Source organism: Aptenodytes forsteri, unplaced genomic scaffold (assembly GCF_000699145.1).
Source record: "Aptenodytes forsteri isolate BGI_AS27 unplaced genomic scaffold, ASM69914v1 Scaffold96, whole genome shotgun sequence".
Taxonomy (NCBI): Eukaryota; Metazoa; Chordata; class Aves; order Sphenisciformes; family Spheniscidae; genus Aptenodytes; species Aptenodytes forsteri.
Window position 1 is genome coordinate 3616847 of NW_008795029.1, and position 23949 is coordinate 3640795.

At 42.9% G+C, this 23949-nt stretch overlaps 1 protein-coding gene across 1 annotated transcript in view; it reads right to left on the reverse strand.

Annotated features, from left to right (window-relative positions):
• Window positions 1-23949, reverse strand: part of GAS6 (growth arrest specific 6) — a 45842-nt gene that overhangs the window by 19437 nt on the left and 2456 nt on the right. The window contains exons 3-6 of the mRNA XM_009276151.2: window positions 23813-23947; window positions 9027-9051; window positions 8176-8238; window positions 1167-1289 (exon numbers count right to left, since the gene is read on the reverse strand). Coding sequence (XP_009274426.1) covers window positions 1167-1289; window positions 8176-8238; window positions 9027-9051; window positions 23813-23947 — 346 coding nt within the window. The remainder of the gene's footprint in view (window positions 1-1166; window positions 1290-8175; window positions 8239-9026; window positions 9052-23812; window positions 23948-23949) is intronic.

Sequence of the window (23949 nt, forward strand, 5' to 3'; positions counted from 1 at the left end):
ATATATCCTTACTACTATAGAACTCATGAGAACACAAAAAAGTTTTAAGTTCACAGCTATTGAGCACCGTGAGCTAAACGGTGCTGCACTGAGGTTGGCAGCAAAAGCCTATTAAATTCAGTAGAGCCTGGATTTCACCCTCGATGTGCCCTACCTGCTCATTATGTCCTGCTTGTCTATGGGTCTCTAGAGTTAGCCAATGGGTAGAACAGCACATTTCATGGCATTTTATAAGAAAAAGAGGGGATATGCTTCACACTGATCAGTTGCTGAGCTCTCAAAGCTGATTGTATACTGATCAGACAACTGTCTCAAATGCTTAAATAAGCTGCTTGTGAGTGAGCCTATAATCTCCCCACAATATTCACATCAGAAGGAGAGGCTTTGGATCTCCTGCTGTCTTGGTTGCCACAACTCTGGACTGGCTGAATGTGATTTCTGGCAATTACTTAATATCGGCAGGCAGAAAAGCAGTGATCCTGACAGGAAGCCTTGCAGGCAGAAAAAGAAGAAACCAGAAAACAAGGAGGGAAGATGACTTCAGTGTTTCATAAAGGAATACAGAAAGCCCTCTTGGGGCCTGGAACTTCTTGCACAAGTAATTTCTGCCCGAATATTGTCTTTGGAGTTGGTGGAAATACACAGTGGGATGTAAGTGGACGTGGAATAAGGTCCTACTTGCGAGAAGGCTTTAACAGACAAATTTCATCAGCTTGTGCATCATCAGAGTCAGACCCCAACTGCCTGCTGAAAGTCACTGTTCCCATTGCAGGGGTGCTAGAAAGGAAGATGGGGCAAATTCTCAGGCTGTGCAGTCTGTGACCTGTTACATCGGGGTTAACAGCAACGTTTGTGGCAGTTCTGCCTGAAAAGCCACTACAACTCTATTTCTGCTGCCCCCTTCAGAGGGGTGGGACAGAAAGTTGGAGCGCAACTTCTTAGATTACCTCGCCAAGACCAAGCTGAGATCCATTAAAGGCATATAAAAAATGCTGACGTGACAGAGTTATATGATTCCCAGAAGGGTAAAAACACGAGCGGTTTGTAATCCAGGTTCAGTTCTGTGACTTTTGAATTGTGCAGCACAGTATCGGTGACCCTTTGAGAATACAGCAAAACCCAATACATCTTTGTTACAGGTATAAAAGATAACGAAACTCAATTACCTTTTTCACATGTTTTTCCCTGCCAGCCACGCTTGCATTCACAATAGAAGTCCCCCTTGAGATCTTCACATTTGACGGTCCCCTCTTTGTGACAAGGATCGGGAGAACACTGGTTTGGCAAATCTGATTTATATAAGGAATAAAAAAACCGAAACAAAACAGGACAATACATTGAAGTCACTGACAACCAAGTGTTTCACTCTCGTTAAAAGTCAAGAAGCTTAAACAGTAATGGGGAATCACGGCAAAACTGGAAGCTAATTCTCTAGTGAGCACATGCAGTGGAATTCATTTCATCGCAAAAGGGAGTGAGCTACCATCCCCGTATCTGAAGGGCACGTCCTGAAAGAAACAGCTTGAAGTAGCTCATTTTTAAGAAAGTTAATTCTACTCTCCCTAGTTTTGGATAAAACAGAAAGCAGGCAGCAACCAAGCGTTCCAGGAAGGATGGGTACTCTTTTCAATTACTTTTGGTAGTTCAACTGAGGATCTCACCAGGGTTGATAGACCTGTTGCTAGCAAAGGTTTGTATCTGAAATTTAAGTCTGTCCAACTTAGGCTTTTCTATTATGTAGAATGAGAATAAAAAAGAAATACCAATGTGTTAACAGTGTAAGAATCACAAACCACTAATCCAGTGTACAGACAGCACAACGTTCCTATGGGGCCAACACAGAGTGAAGTCTGCCACTGATTTTTAAGCCAAGTTCCAATAGTTGACAACGGACATTCTCCATAGGATCGTAGCAAGAGAGTAGTCACCATACTTTGGGGAGGATTGGGAGGACAAATATCAAACTATCATGTAACTGCTCAATGAACTGAAGTCACCTGTCCAAACTCACCTACCCACCTCTCTGCAAAACACTCAGGGACAGTGTTTGCAGAGATAGCTAAAGGGAGGATCAGAGAATACCCTTGTCCCCCCCCAAAATGAACTGGTAGTTATCATGTAGTAGTAACCTGTAACACAGGTGTTCTAGATCAGTGATCTTCAAAAAACATAAATGTATTAACCGTTTCCACAACCTTAACCAGAAGGAGCAGTGCAGAAGCTCATTCTGCAGGCTGCAAAGCTCACCTAGTCAGAGGGCCTGTTTACATATCCCCTCCCAGCAGTGGGGTTCAGGAGAGACAGGGCACTTCTGTGGACCTTCTACACTTGGGTGAACTTTAGTCACAGTCCAGTCTGCCAGGGATGCCACCTACTACAGAGAACATTTGAACCTGACCAGAGCCCTGGCAAACCTGAATGAATGCATATTCACAATGGGATTGACCTACACTGCAGCTGTTAAGCGGTCAGTCCCACTGTCCTCTGTGCTCACCAGCACATGGAATGCTTTGGAAAAGGAAGTCCTATGACATGAAAGGCATGATGTCCAGGCTTCTCTTCTGATGAACATATCCGGCAGTTTCTTGTGCCTGACCAGCTACGCCAGAGCAGGGGTAGCAAAGCTACAAAGCAATGATGCTACCCAATCCTTCTGGTGCATGATACAGAACTGTTGGCAGCTGCTGCAGCTAGCAGTCTTTAAAGGAAAACTGCTATCATTAACAACGCCTTCTGCAATCCTACAACCTTGGCAACACATCCTTACTACTCAGCAGAAACCCAGTTCAGTCCAGACAAAAGGCAGAGTTTACAAAAAGTGGACCAGACAGGTGCATTTAGAGCACCTGATTAGCAACAGCCCTCTGAAGACCAAGTTTGGTCTGTGATACTAGATTTGCAGTGCAAAAAGTGCTCAGTGGGTACACATTAAGCGAGCAACAGCAGCAAAGACCCCTTTTCATACACTGGTTCTGCTGAGACCAACGTTCAGTAGACCAACATCCAGTTCGGACTCTTCACGATATTCTGTAACATGACTTGTGAACTGATGGGCATATGGGGTGGCAGGGAGGCATGTAGGGAGAGGAACTGTTTGTAGCCCCATCAGGCTTCTCAAATTGAGAGAAGTTAAGACTTGGATTAACTCCTACTTTTGTCAGGATTATAATGCTTCTACATTTGTCTTCTTAACTTCCTCTGTGTGACCCTGAAAGTCACCTTCATGACAGGCTGCTTTGAAAAAACTTTTAACATTTCTGTGAGTGCAGGCAGAAGCAACTCCCTTTGATGTCTTACAAAGCACTGAACAGCATTTTTGTTTGGACTGACTGCCTTAGATTTGAATCTCAGTAATCACAGACTGGTTGAGGTTGGCAGGCACCTCTGGAGGTCATCCGGTCCAATACCCCAGCTCAAGCAGGGCCACCTAGAGCCAGTTGCCCAGGACCACGTCCAGACAGCTTCTGAATATCTCCAAGGGTGGAGACTCCACAACCTCCCCGGGGCAACCTGTGCCAGTGCTGGGTCACCCTCACAGTGAAAAAGTGTTTCCTGATGTTCAGGCGGAACCTCCTGTGTTTCAGGTTGTGCCCGTTGCCTTTTGGACTTCCGGTTTGCCTTTCGGACAGCCATTAAGACTGGTGCCATGTTAGGCATAAAAATAAGGCAAGAGAATATACTCCGATGTTGGGTAGCATTTGTGTTATAGTCATCAAGAAAAAAGAGTCAGATTCTTGGGCTGCACTGCACGCTGAATTACCTGAAGACTGAAATTAGCTGCACACAGTGTTGCAGTTTATCCAGATTACCATGGAGTACTAATTTCATATTTGCTTTACATTTGTCACATTGTAGAATATAAAAGTTTTCACCACTCCTTTCTCTGTAGGGTATTTAATTGAGCTTTGGACATAAGGACTGTCTAGTGCAAGTTCAACAACTATGACAAATGTACCTGTACACTAGAATATCTCCAGGGTGGAGACTCCACAACCTCCCCGGGGCAACCTGTGCCAGTGCTGGGTCACCCTCACAATGAAAAAGTGTTTCCTGATGTTCAGGCGGAACCTCCTGTGTTTCAGGTTGTGCCCGTTGCCTTTTGGACTTCCGGTTTGCCTTTCGGACAGCCATTAAGACTGGTGCCATGTTAGGCATAAAAATAAGGCAAGAGAATATACTCCGATGTTGGGTAGCATTTGTGTTATAGTCATCAAGAAAAAAGAGTCAGATTCTTGGGCTGCACTGCACGCTGAATTACCTGAAGACTGAAATTAGCTGCACACAGTGTTGCAGTTTATCCAGATTACCATGGAGTACTAATTTCATATTTGCTTTACATTTGTCACATTGTAGAATATAAAAGTTTTCACCACTCCTTTCTCTGTAGGGTATTTAATTGAGCTTTGGACATAAGGACTGTCTAGTGCAAGTTCAACAACTATGACAAATGTACCTGTACACTATGCAAATGTTTATAACGAAGACTCCAGCATTCTTCTGAAGAGGACTGACAGATGCCAGAAATCAGCAGATGACTGGCAATGGCTGTCATTAAATATAGTGGGCTGAATCAAGCGGGACAAAATAGATGAAGCAAAGGAAGGAGCTCTATAAAAGGTCATAAAGGATCACAAATCTCCACAACTGAAAGAATTTGCATTTCAAGTTGTGATTTCATCCCTCTCTACCAAAACACAGCCAAAACACAGTGGTTCCATCCACTCTCTCACTTCAGGTTCTCCTCTGTAACCAGCACAGCTTCAACCTCTAGCTAGGGCTATGCCATTGAAAAGGTAAGCATTCATCCTGAGCCTCAGCAAGGCGTTCCATCATGGACGAGGGAGGAGGGAGCCAGAGGGCTGACCAGGAACAGAGTATGACTTGGCCAAAGAAATGCTGACTTTCAGTATTTCATCTTGATGCTCAGAAGCTAGTGCCTGGGAAAACTCTACAGGAAAAGCTGGAGTAGGCAATCCTAAGAGCCTCACAGAAATAACCATCCGCTCACTGCAAACAAGGCCTAATTATCTTTCTTCCTCACCACTCCAGCTGGGCAGAGCTGGGGCAAAGCCACAGCCAAGGTAGGGGCCAGGCCACACAAAAGAAAACACAGCTACACGGGCTGTCTGCCACATCCACCCGCCAGAATACCTCCCGATAAATCACTGCCCAGTCGACACACCGCTGGGGGCGGAGGAGTCGGGGAAGGAGAGGCCAGGTTAAGGCGGAGATGAGCCGTGACAGAGCAGCTCTAATCAGCGTCTTTCTTTTCCTAGGCAGACCAGAATTTGTATACAGTAAACGGAATGGTTTAGGTATAGTAAGCCAAGTCTGGTTTTTTGAAGCAGCACAAACTAAGCCTCCCAGACATGGCAGTGTTTTCAAAGTCACTTGATAAGCAAAACAAGACAACAGGGTTATGCGTGACTTATCTGGTGTAACCTCAAGCTTCTGATTCTCTCTCTCAAACTGGATTCTGATGTGTCTTGCAGATCCAGATGGAAATAACACTGCCCAGCAGCATACCACCCTATCGCAACCCATGGTAAATGGCAGGAACAACCACGGACATTTCTATCGTATCAACACTGTGCCGATAGTTTGCTCCTCTTATCTTCAGAGTTTGAGAACTTAAGACACAGTCTTATACTCTCCTGGTGGCTTCACAGCTGTGTAATTCTGCCAACTTCGTAGAAGGTGCTCCCGATTTAAACCATTGCAAGAGAAAATGGAGCTTTTGTTTACATTCATTTACATGACAGATTTTAGTAAAGCTTTTAAAAGTAATAAAGACCATGACCTCTTTGCGTGCTTTGAGCTATGTCTGATAGCACATATATAGCTCATAAATGCAGACAGAGAATAGAACTACCAGTTCCATTTTTTAAGTCCGTATGGAAACAAAACTTTACCTAAGTACACTGACTGCTGCTTCCAGTTCATTACTCTGTACTGTGAATTTATTTTTTGATATTCGCAAAACGGTGCAAATTAAAACTTCATTGGGAAAATGCTAGGTTGAGAAGATTATGACGCTCGCTATTAAAAGGAGACACACACGACCTAACAAAAATCCCATTGTGTTTTTTAAGGCCATATGCAGCTTCATTTCCAAAAAATCCTGTAGAGTTTTCCAAACTCTTGCAGAACCAAATCCCTAATTCCTAGCTGACCTACAGGATCTCTTTTAGAAAAAGATCCAGATCTGCAGACCACAGTACAGGTATCTATGTGTAAGGCGAGCATTTATCTGCAAAGCAACTGTCTTAAATTCTCATTGCAGTCAGTGGAGATCTAGTCAGTACAATAAACAGAGTCCATAGAGCGATTCAGCTCTCCCCACAGCAGAGGAAGTTTGGTCAGTGGAATCCCTCTAGAACCACTGACTGCTGATCAACTCTCCACTGTGACGGGAATACTGCTCATGTAGGCACCTATGCTGGAAACACCTGCATCTACCTCTCTGAAGCCAGAGCTGAACCCTACCTGTAACCCTGATCTAAAGGTCTTCTGAAACTGAGAATCCTCAAATGCCCCCCTAAGCTGTCTAATCACTGTCACAGTTAAAATTTGTACCTTATTTCCAGTATAAACTAGTCCAGTTAATCACCCTCCCAGTCCTTGGGTTGTGCAATGTCTTTGTATGCCAGATTAAAAGAGCCTTCCACTACCTTGTTTTGAGAGGAGAAAGAGTGTTAAGAAACAAAATTAAATGTGTTTTGCAGGCACAGCCCCACAGAGCTACATAGCCTTTTGGCAGCATCTGTGAAAAATTAAGAGGCACACTGGAATTGGCCAAGCACAAAGCCTGTCGTTCTTCCAAGCGCATTTCAGGCTCCTTCTCTGTTACTTCTCCTGTGAATTAACAATGGCCAGCCAAAACTCAGCCATTTAAAAATATTTTAATATTTTAATGGGGGAAAATATTATCATTTTCTTTCCAAACCACGGCATCTGCAATGGGCAAAAATCCCTAAAAACAATTATTCAGCTTTTATTTTTTCAGATTTTTTCATCACTACCCTTTAGACTTGCATGTCTAAAACACTATTAGCTGTTTGGAACAAGTGTTCCCAGTTGATACCACCATTTTCAGGAGGAACGCCTGCCTCTTTGCCGTGCCACACACGTGAGCAAAAGGAAGCATTCAGCCTCACGTCCCACTTTGAACTAGCTGGCATACCGCAGCCAACACGGGTGCCGCAGGTCCGAGAAGTCCCAGTTCAGAGGACTCTAACATCCGTAAGTGATACTGCTGCATTATATCAGGGCAGGTCTTGACATACCACTTCTTAACCTTGGAATTCACTCTTCAAAAAAGGTTGCTGTAATGCAGTTTATAAACATGAAAGCTGGACTAAATCCTGATCCTCCTTTGGTAGCACTGGTATGAACACATGACTAATCAAACTTGATCACAGTAAGAGACTGAACCACAGGAGTAAAAATGAAAATAAATATACACGCACGTGATTTTCTCCCCATTTGAACTGATCTGCTCCCAGAACGTATTTAGAATATTTATGCAGCTTTATACCTTTAGCACTGCTAAGCTTCAAGAGGGAACTGGGAAGGTATTAGAAGAGTTAATTAAATTCTGATCTCTAGCATTAGTGATGAACAAATACCCCTTCCCCTTCTACACAGACATCGGGTTGACTTCCAAATTGATTTGAATTTTTAAAGGTTGCAATATTTAAAGCACAATCACACGATGTGCGAAACTGATCTTCTTAATGTAAAGAAGTCTGACACAAGCCTGGGTCTGACTACAAGCTTTTTTTAAGGTTCCTTAACAGGGGCAAGCCAAAGTTAGCATTCAAGAAAAAAGAAAATGAAAGGCCAAGCATGGTGTACAACCTTCTGGTAAATCCTATTTCTCGTCCCTCTTGCTTCTCAGATTATTCAGACCTTGGGAAACTGGTGTGAAAGAAACGTCTTGCATCATAAAATACCAAAGCACTGAAAGATGACAGCGAGATGGCAATAGGTTATAAAAGGGAAAAGGCCTTGTTTTGTTGCTCAGATAGGGCAAGTGATACAGAGTCTCAAGCCTAGAGAATAGGAAGGCCAGTACTAAAATACTATAAAAAATGGAGATGGCTGAGCTGGTTCCACTCCTTCAGGTAACATGAGAGAACATTTAACTACAATATGCAAAACAGAAATGCTTACTATGAACGCATGTAAGGAAATCTGGACTTCTTGTATACGGCGACCCATATTTCTGAATACAAGCTGAAGAACAGAAAATGAAATTGTTATTATTATAACGATGACATGGCAGATGTTCAAAGCATGTAAAATCATACCTGGCCTGCTGATTCATTAAGCAAGGATCTGAAGGGTGGATGCAAAATCTGTGCAATATTATAATCTCCCAGATGCCTTAAAATTCTTAAGTTCATCAAAATTTTTTAGCTCTGATGTACAGTAGAGTTATAAGCCATCTGACGAGGGTGATCACTTTACCATATGCTACTATGATTCTAAAAGCATGTTAGTAGCTACTCAAATTTGACCTACTAAATCTCTTTTAAAAAAATCTAAGAAGCACATGGAGTTTTCTAAAACCGTTGGCATTTGTGATCTTAAGTACTACATACTAAACACAAATAGAAAACAATATGATGCCATGACTATGATACAGTCAATAGAATAAGCCAGTGGATCAATCAATAAAGGCACTTTTATTTTTTTAATAAGGAAATTAGTTAATAGCTAAATTAATTAAGAAGGGGAAAAGTTAGAAGACTTCAAATTATTTCCTAACGCTGCAAGCTACAGCTATAAATGCAACACCAACATTTTAACATGCAGAAAACATAATGTATGTAAATCTATACATAAGTAAAAAACAAAATCACATAAGGAACATACAGTCTATCTTAAAAGTTAGAAATGCATGTTTACTGCAATCAGATTTCCATCACTCTCCTTAGCAGAGACTTCAGCTGTGACACGCTCCAGTGTTAGGCACCACGTACCAGCACTGCCACAAAGTGAAAGTAAAAGCTGCAACTCACCCAAGTATTTCGGGTAAAAATATTCCTGTAGGAGGGAGAAAAAAAAAAAAGCAAAGATTTATTGAATAATATTTGCTTCTATTGTCATTCTATTTAAGAGCTGCTGTTAGTTTGGTGGTCTTGCACGACAGTTGTTTAACAAGGTCCAAACACAAACATCCTCATTTCTTTTTATTCAGAGCCAGAAGCGGCACATACATGTATCATACATGCATTTTGTCTTTTGAAAAGGAACGAAACATTAGCTCCAGTCTCAAGGTATTTTTTGACAACAGCTGACCTGGTAAGTGGCAGTGACTAAGCGTGAAGCCACTTACGCACTATCCAAGAGGTAACGGTGCTGATGGTGGCATGAAGTAGGGGAAGGAAGAGGAATCTAGGGACAAAACCCCAGAGGGAAAGTGCAGAAACATTTAGTCACCCAGTGCCTCCTCGGAGGCCCTCTGCTGATGCAGAACACGGGCAGCACCCGAACACCACAGCCGCTAAAATAAAAGGGTAGCTTTTGCTCTTAGAACAACGAGCACCCTACACCTCTAACAGCACCCATTGCCATACCGCCGACTCCATCACATTGTGGAGACTGTCCACTCAAAGAAGGGAATGCTGCGAGTTTGCAAGGGAGGGCAACACTGACTTTCATTGACCTAAAACTGGACTGCAAAAGGCATTCCCACTCCTCTCGTGGTACGTGGCCACGCGTTACTGTTCCCTACCTTGTGTCAACAAAGTGTAGCCAGACGGTGAGAGCAGCAGTCTGCTGATGTGATGTGGATCTAACCTTGCATGTTAGAAAAAATTCAGTCTGGTGAGACCTTGCCAGTCGCGTGATTGCTTGCGCTAACAGAGAAACAGCAGGAAAATGTAGCTGTGCTGCATGGAAGGGTGGGAGATTGGCCTAAACTGATCATTAAACCACATTCTTAAAAAACAAAAATTCATGGCCAGGAAAAAGGATTTCTTTCCAACTTTACTTCATACTGGATTTCGTAATGTATATGTCACTAGTTCAAGTGCTACTAAAATTGTAATTGGGGCGTGTAATGAGGGAAAACTTGTGGATTGTATCAGCGCTTTTTTGTTAAAATAAACCATTTCTCAGCTAATTACGAAAGCATATGCATAGTATAATTCTCTTTCATACAACCTGAGGAATTTTCATATAACGCTGCATCTGCAGTGAGATAGGGACTGTAAATATCCTGTATTCTACAAAATTAATTTGGTCTATACAATCCGCAAGATTATAAACTATTTTATTTTCTCCTCTTATTACAGATGTTTGGATAAGCTCATGCATATATACAGGCATGTACATACAACACAGACAGGCACACACCATGATTCAATTTGACCTGGACTGTCTAATGCAATCGATTGGTTGACAAGGTCATATAAACTAAAAATTTTGCATTGCTGTCATTCACCAGAAAAATCAATCGCTTCTGGCAAGTATGCTCCAGTTACTGAAATGCACCCTGTAAATATTCAGCCTAAATCATGAGACCATCAATAAAGAAGTAGAAGAAGTAGCTTACACTTATTCTAATTTTCAATTCTGACATGAGGGTAAGAGGCTTGGCATCTTTTGGGGTTGAGCTTTGTAATATCTCTTTGGGTTAACAAACTGAGTGAGGAGCTCAGAACTCACTACGGTCCCCTCTCCCTCTTTTTTTTTTAAGGTTTAGTTTTGGAAAAGACATGTCAAACAAATATGGTCAAAATAAACGTAAAGTAAAGACGAGTGCCCAGCTGTGCTATAACCATAAACTGAACTTCAGCCAGCACTCAAAGAGAAAAAGATAGCGGCATGTGATGAAATATTCCAACCATTTTTTTCATTATTTCCCCTTTATTCAATATACGTCACAAGAATGTGCATCTGTATTTAACCACCAATAGGATAATCCAGACACTGGCAAGAACATTTTCTGCATTCAGAGGACAAGAAATAGCAGCTTTCATATTCATGGCCACCAGCCTAATTGCTCCAAGTCAGTGATGGCAAAGGCATAAAACTTCATTTTCTCCTTGACCGCTGATGAATGAGTTTTAGTGCTAGAAAAGTTGTATAGAGGTTACCTTTGAATGAAAGATTAAGGTAACTAGTGATTTTCATTGCACAAATAACCTTCCAAATGAAAACTGACTGTGTATTGATTCAATGCCAATTGAACAGCAGAAGAGTGAAACTCCAAGACACTGTACCACCACAAGCTTCATTTTACGAGGTATATAACAGAGGTAATTGATTTAAACAGGAGGCTATTAATAGAAATTTAACCCTTCTTTCCCTATCTTCCTCATTGGCTTATGTTATACAAAACCACTTGCTGATCAGTAGCACTTCTCCAGGTCTACAGGATCTGCTGATAAAAGCATTCTAAAATAAAGCAATGTGATTGCAGGTTCTAACATTACTCGTTCTTGTATGATTAACTTTTCATTTCTCTCCGTAATCAATTTTCCTTACAACAGGCCTCTGGAAATACAATGACAACGTATTTCCATTCAGCCAAAAGATGAATCAAGAATGAAGGACGAATGATCTTCCACCTTGAGAAAAGGAACTTGGTTAAACTGAAAGCAGCAGTCCCTTTTCAAAAAACACCGATGAGAAGTTTTCCCAGCTAAAAATTCAAGTTGTGTCTATCCTGCACAGAAAGACAGTCAGACATGAATTATTTCTAGTCTGAGCGCTCAACTCCACAATACCTTTTCAGTCTTCTGCACTGTACTAAGTCTTAATGACCCACAGATGTCAGGGAAGATGAAAGCCCTATACAGGGTCAGGTCCCTGTTAAAAGTCTGAGACTCATCTTCCCTCCACCAGAAGTCTTCAACTGTATTTTCAGGATGTCTCTTGACAAAAATGCCAAGAGAAATGCTTTGAGGCTTGCTAACAAGGAGTTAGCAAAGATTCTCTGTTACTACTTTGCTGATTTCTCAGCCAGTCACCTTAAATTTCAGGCTCACCAAACATCTCACCATCCAGAAAGCCACCGAGTATTCATTGATTCAGGATCAAAAAGCATGGGGGTTATTTAACTGTGACCACTGTGGTACCAAAAGTCACCACAGAATTATAGTAAGTAAGTGTTGAATTTTCAGCCTGGACTCTGGTAAAAGAAGTTAACATTTAAATGTTGTCAGCACTTCCCCTTTGGATTTGCTTTCTTAATTACTGCTGAAAACAAAAGCAGGAGCAATGGGCTTTTTTAAATAAAAAGCTATAAACAAATACATATTGGACATAAACATCCTCTGGATAGGCTGCTGTACAGACACTGACCTCACCAAGCTTTCTAACCAATCTGTCCAGTAGTGATGTCCCCGTGCATGCAAGAGGAAGACAATACCTTGCAGAAGCACCAGCCTCCATGGGAGACCAACCTTGACGAACCTGGTTTCAACAATTCCAACTTCTGTGTCTGCTCCTACCAAGAAAACCTTAATGTATTTCCACCCCTCCTTCTTGTGACCCAACACACTTTCTGTCTGTCTGGTTCCCACGTACCAACCAGTACGACCGGGATGCCAGAAGCTTCAATAGTCAAGGGCCTGGCACCAGGACACCCGCAGCCTGCAGACCGGCATGTAGTATGAGTTACGCACCACGCATCACGTGCCACTGAGAAGTACAGCTCAGCAGAGATCTCAGGTAAAGAGGGAGAAATAGGAGAGACTGGGAAGTGCCTCTCATCTACAAGTCTCCACCCTTTCAGTGAAGTGGAAAGTACGGCATGAGGCCAGTCCCTCCAGGCAGGTCCTGGCTTGCTTATTTCAGATCAGTTCAAGAGACTTTTTTCTTGCTGTCCAGGAGACAGAGCTGTGCTTTAACAGAAAAGTTTTAAGCTCTACAGCCCTCACCCCTTCCACAAGAACATATGTACGTGCTAGAAGCAAGTCTTTTGATGCATTAAACACAATTATTGGTTTCCACAACAGTAGTGCAAGACCTAAGAGTGCATGCTTTTTTCCCAGGGTAGAGTGACACCAAACATTTTTTCATGGGGTTAAGAAGTTCCTCTCCCACCTCCACCCAGAGTTTATTCCTACCCTTATAACACAGCCACTACAACACTTAGTGTGGATATCTAAAATGAAAAGAGAGCGTAAGTTTAAAAGTGTCCTCAAAAACACCCAACCCAAACACCCCCCCCCAAACTCCAGGCTGTTAATTTTTATATTTGTTTTTTCTTCCAAATGTTAATGGTTGCAGTGGAATAGTTAAGAATAGCTTCTATGGAGCCACCTCCACAATACCCTGCATTGGAATAACTGAGGAGAACAGCAACATGAAGGTAAGAATTCGTAGCAGGGCTGTGGAGTCAAAGGGGCAGAAATACCTATGTCAGCTTCCCTGCCAAAGGAAACCTACAGTGTGACTGGGGTCACCATCTATTTTCAGCTCTATGGCCAAACTCTCCCTTAGTGGTAAAATCCAGAAGTCAGTGAAATTATACTGGGAATGCGTTAGTCCCACTGCATTTTTAGAGAAGATGGAAGAACACCAAATCAGAACAGGAGTTAATATGAGTCACTGTATAAAAATAGCCCTTCTGAAAACACAACAATGACCCTGTCTACACCAGGAAAATGTTCTCACTGTTGCTTAAAGTAATTGGCAACACTGGAAACCTCAGCCAAAAGGGCCTGCTAATGGCTTCTGTTTGTTTTGCTTGAGTACTAGGTCAGGTAAGCCTGATCAGCACTGAATCTAATCAAAATCATGTCTGAGCTGTAGTGGCAGCAGATAAAAGATGTAGTCTACAGAAGGACTGTTCGTGTTCCTGGGCAACCGGCTCTTGGTGGCCCTGCCTGAGCAGGGGGGTTGGACCAGATGACCTCCAGAGGTGCCTGCCAACCTCAACCACCCTGTGATTCTGCGATTCTGTGACTGGAACACTGCTAACGCTGAAGGATCTCACAGACTTGTATTAGCAATGGTAATTTCTAAAAAGCACTTTCTTAGTTACCTAGTTACCTCTTAGAGAGCAGTGACAACTCCCACATTATGCCCTTTTCTCATTTCCATATAATGACTCTCCCTTTTCCTCTTTCCTTCAGGACTGAATGTTTGTCTTGGGCATGGCCTGACCTCCTCGTTTATAAATGTACTTCACGTTTCCACACCGCAGGCATGCACTTATCCTTGCAAAGAAATGGCCACTACCAACCATGATTGGCTATAATTTAGTGTCTGACTTGGGTTTGCTTTTATACCAACAGCTGTTTAACTGTTATAACCTGAGAATGCAAACCTCATTAATGCTCAAGAGCTCTCTGCATTTTTTTAAACTCAGCCCTAGGCTTTTGATGCATAGCAAATCTCATGCTGAACGATTAGGCCTTCCTCCGGTACAATGTAATTAAACAGTCCTACAATTTAGAATTTTAACTATCTAGAACCTTTAGTTGTAGATTTACACTCAAATCAATGCCACGTTGCTTGCACAAGCTTTCCTTCTCTTTGTGAGGAACCCTACACTCAGCCAGGTTAGCTTGCTTCCTATTTTGCTTTGGGACAATGTGCATTCTCCATGCAAGGAGCAAAGGGAACTTCTCTCCACAATTTGGCAAGTGAGGCTTTAGAGAAGCAAAGCAGGTCATGCTACAATCCAAAAGCAGCCTCGAAGTCTCATCTCCTACCACCAGAGTTACTGTTGTTTAGTGTAGCTTTTAGATTTTGTCTCCATTTGCAGAGTATCCATTTCACTGCCCAGCTATTCTGCTGCACAAAGACTATGACTGCCCCTTCCACCAAGTTGTTCATCTTTCCAAACAAGAAGCATTCCAGACCACCTTCTCTAGCAGCACCTGTTTCATAGAAACTAGGCATCTCTGCAGAACCCTGAAGACTGGAAACAAAAAACAGCTATTGTCATAGCTTCCCTCACCCTCTTCTGAGAGGCAGGACTATTTCCCAACAGCATACTGAGGTGCCAAGTCAGCAAAAGATGTTGCTCTGCTATGAGGAAAAACCCACCAATGATTGGAATGCACAATTACAGGAAAAAAAAGTAATGAAAGGAAAGAAAAGAAGAAACAAAAAGTTCCTGTATGTCACAGCCAAGCAAAACACTGATACTTTGCATTCGTGAAGATGTAGGGGGCACAGAGACATGATTTCTGTATGCAGCCTGAGGCAGGGTTTGATTGGACAGTGACGGTGTGAAATGGATGCCACTGGTGCCAAGGGCCAAATATTCCAACAAAAATAATTTGTAGAGTGATTCCAATGAGTTGGTTGCACGTGCTTTTAAGTTATTCTTAATGCAATCCAATCACGAATGCCTTGAGGCACTCAGGATGCCTCCACTGCTTCAGGATTGAAAGGCTACTTTCCCTCCAGCTGTATTAATGTGCAATTTGAAAAGAGGATCCCAATTCAGATCTTCACTTGGTGTTGCTTGTTTGAATCCTTACTTGTTGCAATAGTTACAATATTTGTACATGTGGTTAAACTAACACTCACTTAGAAACTTAAGTCAAATTAAGCAAATGAGGATCTGACAAAACACCTAGCATAAGTAAAAGGCTGTCTCCCTTCAACATCCTATATTGTGTCATTACTCTGTAATTACTTAAGCCGTATTTAAAATAGAACAGATTATAAATCCCATCCAACATGATTTAAATGTTTGTGATCTCTCTTATAGGCTCTGTAACATTTTATCCGCTGAAGTGAAGAAATACTGTGTTTTTCCCCTTCCTGTAATCTAACAATACTGTTTCTTAGGATTTTGCTTGCCTGCAGAGGTTGCAACTCACAGTAACAGCCACTTTAAGGCACCGCTGGATTTGGCCTCAGAGGGGACAGGCAAGCGAGGAATAGGGAAGTGACAGCTGAGACAACACTAGGCCCTTGCGAGAGAATCTGATCTCATACTTCCTTGTTCACTATTTTAATAACTAAGTAACTTTTGCTTTTCTGATCCTGTCCTAAGTGTTTTCTGGAATTGAACTAGGACTCCCCGTTCCAGGAGTCAGCCAAATGCGGTAGGTCTCCAGATGCACATGATTTTGTACAGTGCAAGCATGACCCATTCTCCTTTTACCTCTTCATTTATGTACCCTTCTGTCCTGGCAGGTGTGCAGAGTGAAGACAACACCAGCACTTCCCCCCCCACACTTCCTGGGTATCCTCCTTACTTTCCAGCTTTGCTCCTCCTCTGGGTCCCACTGCTGATGCTCAAAGGATCAGGAAGAAAACCCAAAACAATAAATAAGGAAACTTCCCCACAGACATGTGCATATGTGGAGAGCCTCTAGAACAGCAGGTCGTAACAAAACAGTGATGAAGGTACAGATATGGAAGGGAGACCTGCTGAAAAACTTTAGTCAGATTCTCCAAGGCTTGGTTATTCATGCCCTTCTTCGACACCGTGAGCTGTGACGACCCTTTCTGCTTCTCCCCTTGCACCCGGCCTTCCATCCTAAACCTATGCTGTCATTTGCAATGTGTTGGTGCAACCCTTTGTGAAGCGGCATGGTGAACTGGACCGGGGAACTGACCCAGCTGCAAAATGATCATTTTTCTCTCCGGACTACTTTTCTTTAGATCAGTTCCTTAAATTGGTCCATGCAGTTGCACAAATTGCTGTGCAGGCAGGGGGACAGAACTGAACAGGCAAGGGGGTTGCTTACACCAACTAGATCAGCTGAGCTCCCAAATGTGAAACCAAAGCCTGAAAAGATTATAATGTTGAGTGGAGGCGAAGTAAACCTCCCTGGTATGTTCCTTCTCAGTTTCTTCTAAATCTCTGATGATGGTTCCATCCTTGTTCTTCATACTTATTGGAAAGTAATTGCTTGTAATTCATTAAGTTCACTTAGAGTTTGGAGCACACATGAACCACAATTGCCAATTTATACAGATTCAATGTTTCTCTTACCTGATTCTCATGCAGCTGTACTAACAAACTGTATTAATTCCCAGTAGGCTGCTCCTCTTTTTTTTTTATTTAAAAAGAAAATGAATGAGCCCATAGCCACAAAACTGTTTTCCTATTTTTTAATTGGCTTTTTCCCCTCTCACTTATTTATTAAAACCTATTGTATTCCTCTAAAAAACTGACTTACCCTAACTTCAACTGCTTTTTCCATTATCTTCCATCTTGACCCAAACCTGTATAATCCCCCTGCTTCAATTTACCATTCTTAGCATCTTTTTCCATCCTATCTTCAAACAGCCCCTCAAGTGTAATATTCGCCACTTCTGTTTTCTCTTGTTCCTTCCCTCCTGCTGCACAGGAGGTTTAGCATGTAGTACTTTCGTGATGTGGTGTTTCAGTATTCCCAGGTCTATTCTGAACTTCTGGGCTAAACTCACACAAGTGGAAACAGATAAAGATCAGATAGACATGAGTCCAGTGTATCTGTGTCTGCTTCCACCAACAGCAAACTCTGCTCACCCTTCTCAATAACTTTTGATAAAGCAGCATTTAGCTAATAAATGTATGACCTGCCTTCTAAGGCAGGCAGGAGTATTTTTGTCGCCGTCCTGCTACTGAACTCCACCACCACAAAGAAATGCTGTGTCTGCACCGCCAAGTAGACAGATGCATCCTGCTCCACAGTCCCAATCTGTTTGCCTCCCAAATCAGTTAGACCCACTGGATTTTGGTACAATGCTCTCCCATCCTGTGTTTCCTTTATAAGAAAATAGAGGGAGAAGGAAGAAAGGGAAGGGAGAACAACTGGTGCTCACCCAGATCCCATCCCAGCAGAGAGCTGGAATGCTAGTGTGGCATGTATCATAGAATCATAGAATCATAGAATCATCTAGGTTGGAAAAGACCTTTAAGATCATCGAGTCCAACCATTACCCTAACACTGCCAAGTCTATACCACTAAACCATGTCCCCAGGCACCACATCTACACGTCTTTTAAATACCTCCAGGGATGGGGACTCAACCCCTTCCCTGGGCAGCCTGTTCCAATGTTTAACCACTCTTTCAGTAAAGAAATTTTTCCTTACATCCAATCTAAACCTCCCCTGGCGCAACTGGAGGCCATTTCCTCTCGTCCCATCGCTAGTTACTTGGGAGAAGAGACCGACCCCCACCTCGCTACAACCTCCTTTCAGGTAGTTGTAGAGAGCGATGAGGTGGTACTCAAACTTTTCTACTTCCTTCTTCTCTCCTTCAAGCCATTCCTGGACAAAAGTCTAAATCTCCTGTATTTCCTTTCTTGAAATCTATTAAGCAGGTACCACTGTGCCTGGGAATCCAATTCTTCCATATACTGAGTCCAAGCAGGTTAAATCATCAGCATGGAGTTCTCCTGCAACTCTTTCCCTCTCTCAGATGAATTCTGCACCAACAAGAAGAGATACAGAAATTTATACCAGCTATAAATCTAGCCCTTGCTCCACGCTCTGCCAAAATGCCATAACAAATTGGTATATCGAGAGGAATTTTCACAGCAAGTAAATCTATATTTTTGCCTGGATCTAGAAAGGAATATTCTATAAATGGATGATGACATCTGTATTTAAAGATGATACCAGTATTTTTAATGTCTAGACTACACAACATTCACTAAATTACTCAAAGAAATTTTATACTGCTTAACTCTCCCAGTAACTCCTCTTCTCCCCCTACATGTCTTCATAATTTTCTGATTAGTATTTACAGATGTGCATCTATCTTGCTATTCTTAGAAATAAGACCTAAATATTGTCTGCCAAGCACCCCTCCTAAAAGATCAGAGTAAAGTTTGGATGACTCTAGTCCATGCATGCAGCTCATCTTTGTTATCATGACCATGTCACATAATGGAAGAAATAAAGAAATAAAACCAATGATTCAGTAACATTATGAAACACAACCAAACTGACCATTATCACACCCTATATATTGCTTCATCTGCATTTCAGCTTCTCGATAAACCCAGCTTAGCAGAAAGAATGCTGACGTTGCTGGATGTTTTGTTAGGGTCAGTAATCTTCAAGACATGACTGAAAAAAGCCCCAAAAAGCCTGGTCTGGTCTTCTTGCTGCCCTTGCTATGAGTGGACGAGAGACCTCCTGAGTCCCTCTCAGCCTGAGTTACCCTGTGATTCTCTGCCAGTGTTTTGTGTATCTGACAAGCCATAGATTTTAATAGGAGTTTGGATGCAAGTCCCTCAAAAACCAACAGAACTTTTCACGTCCGTGCCTGTGAATCAGATGTTTGTTCTGCACACATATGAAAACCAGCTGGCTTTCCATGGTACTCTGTTGAGGGACAAATCCATAAACTGTAAACACAGGTGGCCAGGCTGACCTACGTCAGCATTTCTGGTGGGCCTAACACCTTTCAAAGTATTCAGTGTGGCAATTTCAATGGTGACCTGCTGGAAGACCAGTAATTCTTCAACAGTAACAAGAGCAAGCAAGATGCGCAGCGACAGATGCTGTACTGATAAACTATGGTACCAAATGATAAGAGGCGGCATTCAAACACCTTCCCTATGCTGAGCCTTTCAAAACAGAGAAACTCCTTGCACAAGGACACGTTTTTGCTGTATTTATTCTTTAGTGAAATCCAACGTTTCCAAGAACACCAGCAACTACGCTCCCTTCTGCCCTTTGTTTTACATGCTTGGATGACCACATTTTTAGAACAGGTCAACCAAATTCCAGAGCAGTTTATCAGTCAGTTAACAAGCTGTAATACCTTGACTGCATACCAAGGTCAAATATTTCGGCAGTACTGCTTTTCATAAGGCCTCATCAAGATTTTAAATAAGATAACATTCTTATCTCTATATCCAAGATATTTTGCAACTTCATCCCTTCTATCACACCTAGCATATCTTTTTAATAGATCACATTTAGAAACAGTCCTCATACGTCCCATGAACATGTTTTCCACCCTTATTTTTCTCCCACCATACTATCTTTTCATTTTTCTGTTTGGTACCTCTAGCATAAATGAAATTATAAAACAGGAACCATCCCAGAATTCTGCAGTAATATCTAAGGACATTATAATCAGCTTCATGAAAAAGATAGGCTGCAAGACTCATTAACCTAGGCTCACACTTGTTTTTACCATGTATAGTCATACAAATAACACAGACTGAGTTTTGTTCTGCCTCCTAAAAAAAACAATCTAAAAATGTTTCAATTGATCTTCCTTCCTCCAGTCTGGGCGAGCCGATATTTATATTTTCCGTAACATAAAAGACAAAAGCTGCACTGGCCTGCAAATGAATGACTACTTAGCCCCGCCTAATACACTATTCTTAGCAGTTGATATAAGTAATCACCCATGTGGCAACACCCACATTCAGGTTTCAGAGAACGTGTATCTTCTGCTGACAGCTTGCAGATGTTGCTTTGGAAAGCTGATCACTGAAGCAATGGAAGGCACGGAAAAAGGGTATAGACCAGTAAAGAGGAATGAAATGTCGTTTACCTATACCAGAGCACCCTTTTTCTGTGCCTTCCATTGCTTCAGTAGATATCTTTCCGTAAAATGTTATTCTTGGCTAGATGTTAAAATTGGCTGCATCACGCTATGCTTTTACCTGGGAAGCACCATGTAAGCTACACTGCAGCCTTGTTTCATCTTACCTGAACTTCTGGAGCCGTCTGATTGAACCGTTTAATGTAATTTCATATCACAGCTTTAAGTCATAGGTCTTGAAATTAGGCCTTGAAATTCTCTTCACACAACCAAAGGAGAATTAAGAACGGCAAGGTTTGCAAGGAAGACTCATGCATTTCATTAGATCATCTGGGGGGGGGGGGGAGGGGGAGGGAAAAAAAGGTTTTTGGCTCAACTTGACGGGGGGGGGGCAGGGAAGAGAGATAACGCTTTTGTGCTCACATTGCAAGCCTTTCTTGAGGTCGAACAGAGAAGCAGCAAGCTATTAACTAACCTCAGACTAACCTTCAGTTGTCAAGGCTGCAAGACCATTGCTCCCATGGGACAGTAAACGGCCAAATGCTTACATTCGTGCTCATCTGGTGCTTTAAAGCATGAAACCCAGAAGATGTGGACAGACCTGAAAGCCCAGATCAGAAGCACACCGATGCGTTCCTCGTGGCTTGCCGACTACAAGGTTAGTCATAGGGCTCAGCGCAGGGCAAAAAGCGCTGTACCCGTTTCTTTCTGCTATGACCTAAGTAGTTAATCGCTGTGACCAGGTTCAGCAGGCAGAGACAAAAATGTCAGCCTTCCTAAACTACGAGGTAACATCAGCTGTCAACAGTAATCCATACACTTCCCTGGTCAATAAAAAGCCCTCACTTTACCAGCGTGGACCAGCTGCAGCCTGACAATACGCTGAAGCGTGACTGCAGTTACTGTAACTCCTTAAACTGCTAGGCAGTTTTTATCAACAGTTTTCATCGTTCCTGAGTCAAGTCTGTCTCAGCTAGCTTCCTTCTTCTGTCAGTCAGCAGGACAGGACATACGAGGCAGCATCAGTGAAATGACAGCATGGTAACTTCCTAGCGTTGAAGAAACGCTTCCGTTACCTCAGGTGCGTATTAAGGAGATGTGAAAAGATCAAGTCAGACGAAAATGCAGATGAGGAAAATACTCTGCCCATCAAATCCACAGATACTGCCGGATAAGTAGTCACCTATACCTTACAAAGCACGGAAGGCTTCCAATGTGTAGAGTAATAACAGCCCGCATACATGACCTCTGCCACCATGCATTAGAAAACTGCTACTGAACAGCAGCTGCTGCCTTCACGTCACACACTGATTGCAAAGCGGATAGGAAGGGCCATAAATCCCCCTGATAGGCGGTGGCACACTTGCTTCCCAGTCAAATTGAAGCAAAGTTAACAGCAAGGAGCAGGACATACTGCACGTAACAAGCAAGTTCACAGCTCTTGGGAGTTTTGTGTCTCAGAAAAGTTAGGATCTTATGTCACTGCAGACCTAAAAGTATTATAAAATACAGTACTTTGGTGTAGAAGCGCGTGTTAAATAAGCAAGGGGGCACAGACACTAGAAGCTTATCTAGCCTTAGTGATATTTCTTCAGGGGTTTTCAGAGCTAGAGAGAGACCTAGCAGCAGTAACAAAGGAAATGCACAAAAAAAACCAAAATCATTTGCAATGACAGAAAGTTTGCATTGTCCTGCAAAACACGCTTAAATGGCATGACTGGATCTTACAGAATTTATATTACACATGAAAAGATTTTAAACCAAAATGATCTCACTATTTTCATTACAGTAGGAGAACTGCATATTTTTTTCAATATACAAAATAAGTACCGAATATTGTTAAAAACTCCTGACACATTTACACAGTCTACCACACTCCAAACTGATCTATCAATGCATCGCCTTCGGCTGCTTTCTTGGCCAGAAGCCAGTTAGCCAAACTGGTGACCTCAGATCACCTTTTTTCCAGAATGCTACAAATCCCATCTGGGATATTTTTCCTGCATTCGCTGCTATATAGTGAATATTTATACTGTGCTTAAAGCTATGTTATTCAACGTGAATATGGAAATAGTTGTGCCAGCCACTCTCACCACTTTACAATTATCCATATTCCGTATTAGCTCAGTGTTACAGAACAGAAGCAAACACTGCTGTAAGCAGATGTGACTACACGTACGCATAAGAGGTGCACCGCTAAACACTGCCTGGGCGAGCGCTCCATATTAAGCCCTAAATTAAAGATTGTCAAAAAGAAAAGCCAGCATCACAGTGTTTTTGCCATACTTACTACTGCCTTGTGACAACAAGCTACCGCGCTGTATATCCAGTGCTGAGCCTGCTAATGAAGCACACATGTCAAGACTTGTCTGACTGAAACATAAAACATCTCCTCAGATGAGTCCCTCCCTTGCCTGTGGTGTGTGTGTCTCTGTGCACCCTCGCTCTCTCGCTCTCTGTCCCATCTTCTCCCTAGAGCATCATACCATTAACAGGCACACGCTGTGCAGTATCAAGCTTCAGTTTGAACACCGAGAAAATCTACTTCCCACTGCTAAATCAACACCAGATAACCTCTGCAATGAGAACAGCCTATCCAAAACAGCGTAGAGAGGAGGTGTAAAGTAAGGAAGAGTAAGCCAAGTTTAGTAAAGCAACACAACTGCATCCACACGCTGTCCAAAGTGAGAAGACTGAAGCGAAAGTCAGCCTTGAGAAGACTGGAAAAGTCAGCTCCGCATGCGGTGTGCAGGCTGTAACTCTGTGAATCTACGCTTAGTGTTAGAAGTGCAGCAGTACCATGTTCCCGTACACATGCTCTCCTGCTGTCGTAGTGACGGGTCCTGAACCTACTGATTCCGAAACGCTAACCAAGCTGAACATGGCCCAAAAGGATAAAGTGTGTTTATGACACGCTTCTCCTGAGAAACCCCTATTCTGACATATGCCACAACATTAAGGGGATTTTAAATACAGCTGGGTTGGGAGGGTGAAGGAAAGAGGGACAGTAGGGTCTCCAGGCAGAGAAGCCGTAGCATTACGGCGCACTGGTCTTGCTTTGTGGATTTACGCCACGGGCGAACAGGGCCCTTCCACTCTCCGGAGACAGCAGTCATGCCAGCGGGCGCCAGGCTGGGCCGCTCACCCAGACCATCCTCACTGAGGTATTTCTAACTGGACAGCACTGACACAGCCCTCGCGCAGGCTGTGCTAGTTACGCCGTGTGGCTTCGAGTCATTCACCTAATGTTTCTGGTTCCTCCTCCTCCTCCCAACGGCTTCCCCAGCTGTGCAGGCAGCTGGCAGCCAGCCGCAGATGGATGGAGGGAGGGTGGGAGGGCAGAGCCGGACAACGCACCGAAATCTCCGGCGGCTCTGCGCCCTTACCGTCTCGGGGTCGTTCTCAAACACCTCCCGGGCCTCCTCCTTGCTGCAGTGCTCCTCCACGCACTCCCTCTCCAGGTGCCCTTGCTTGGTCTCCTCGAAGATCTGGTAGGCTCGCCGCTGCCTCTGCCGCAGGAACT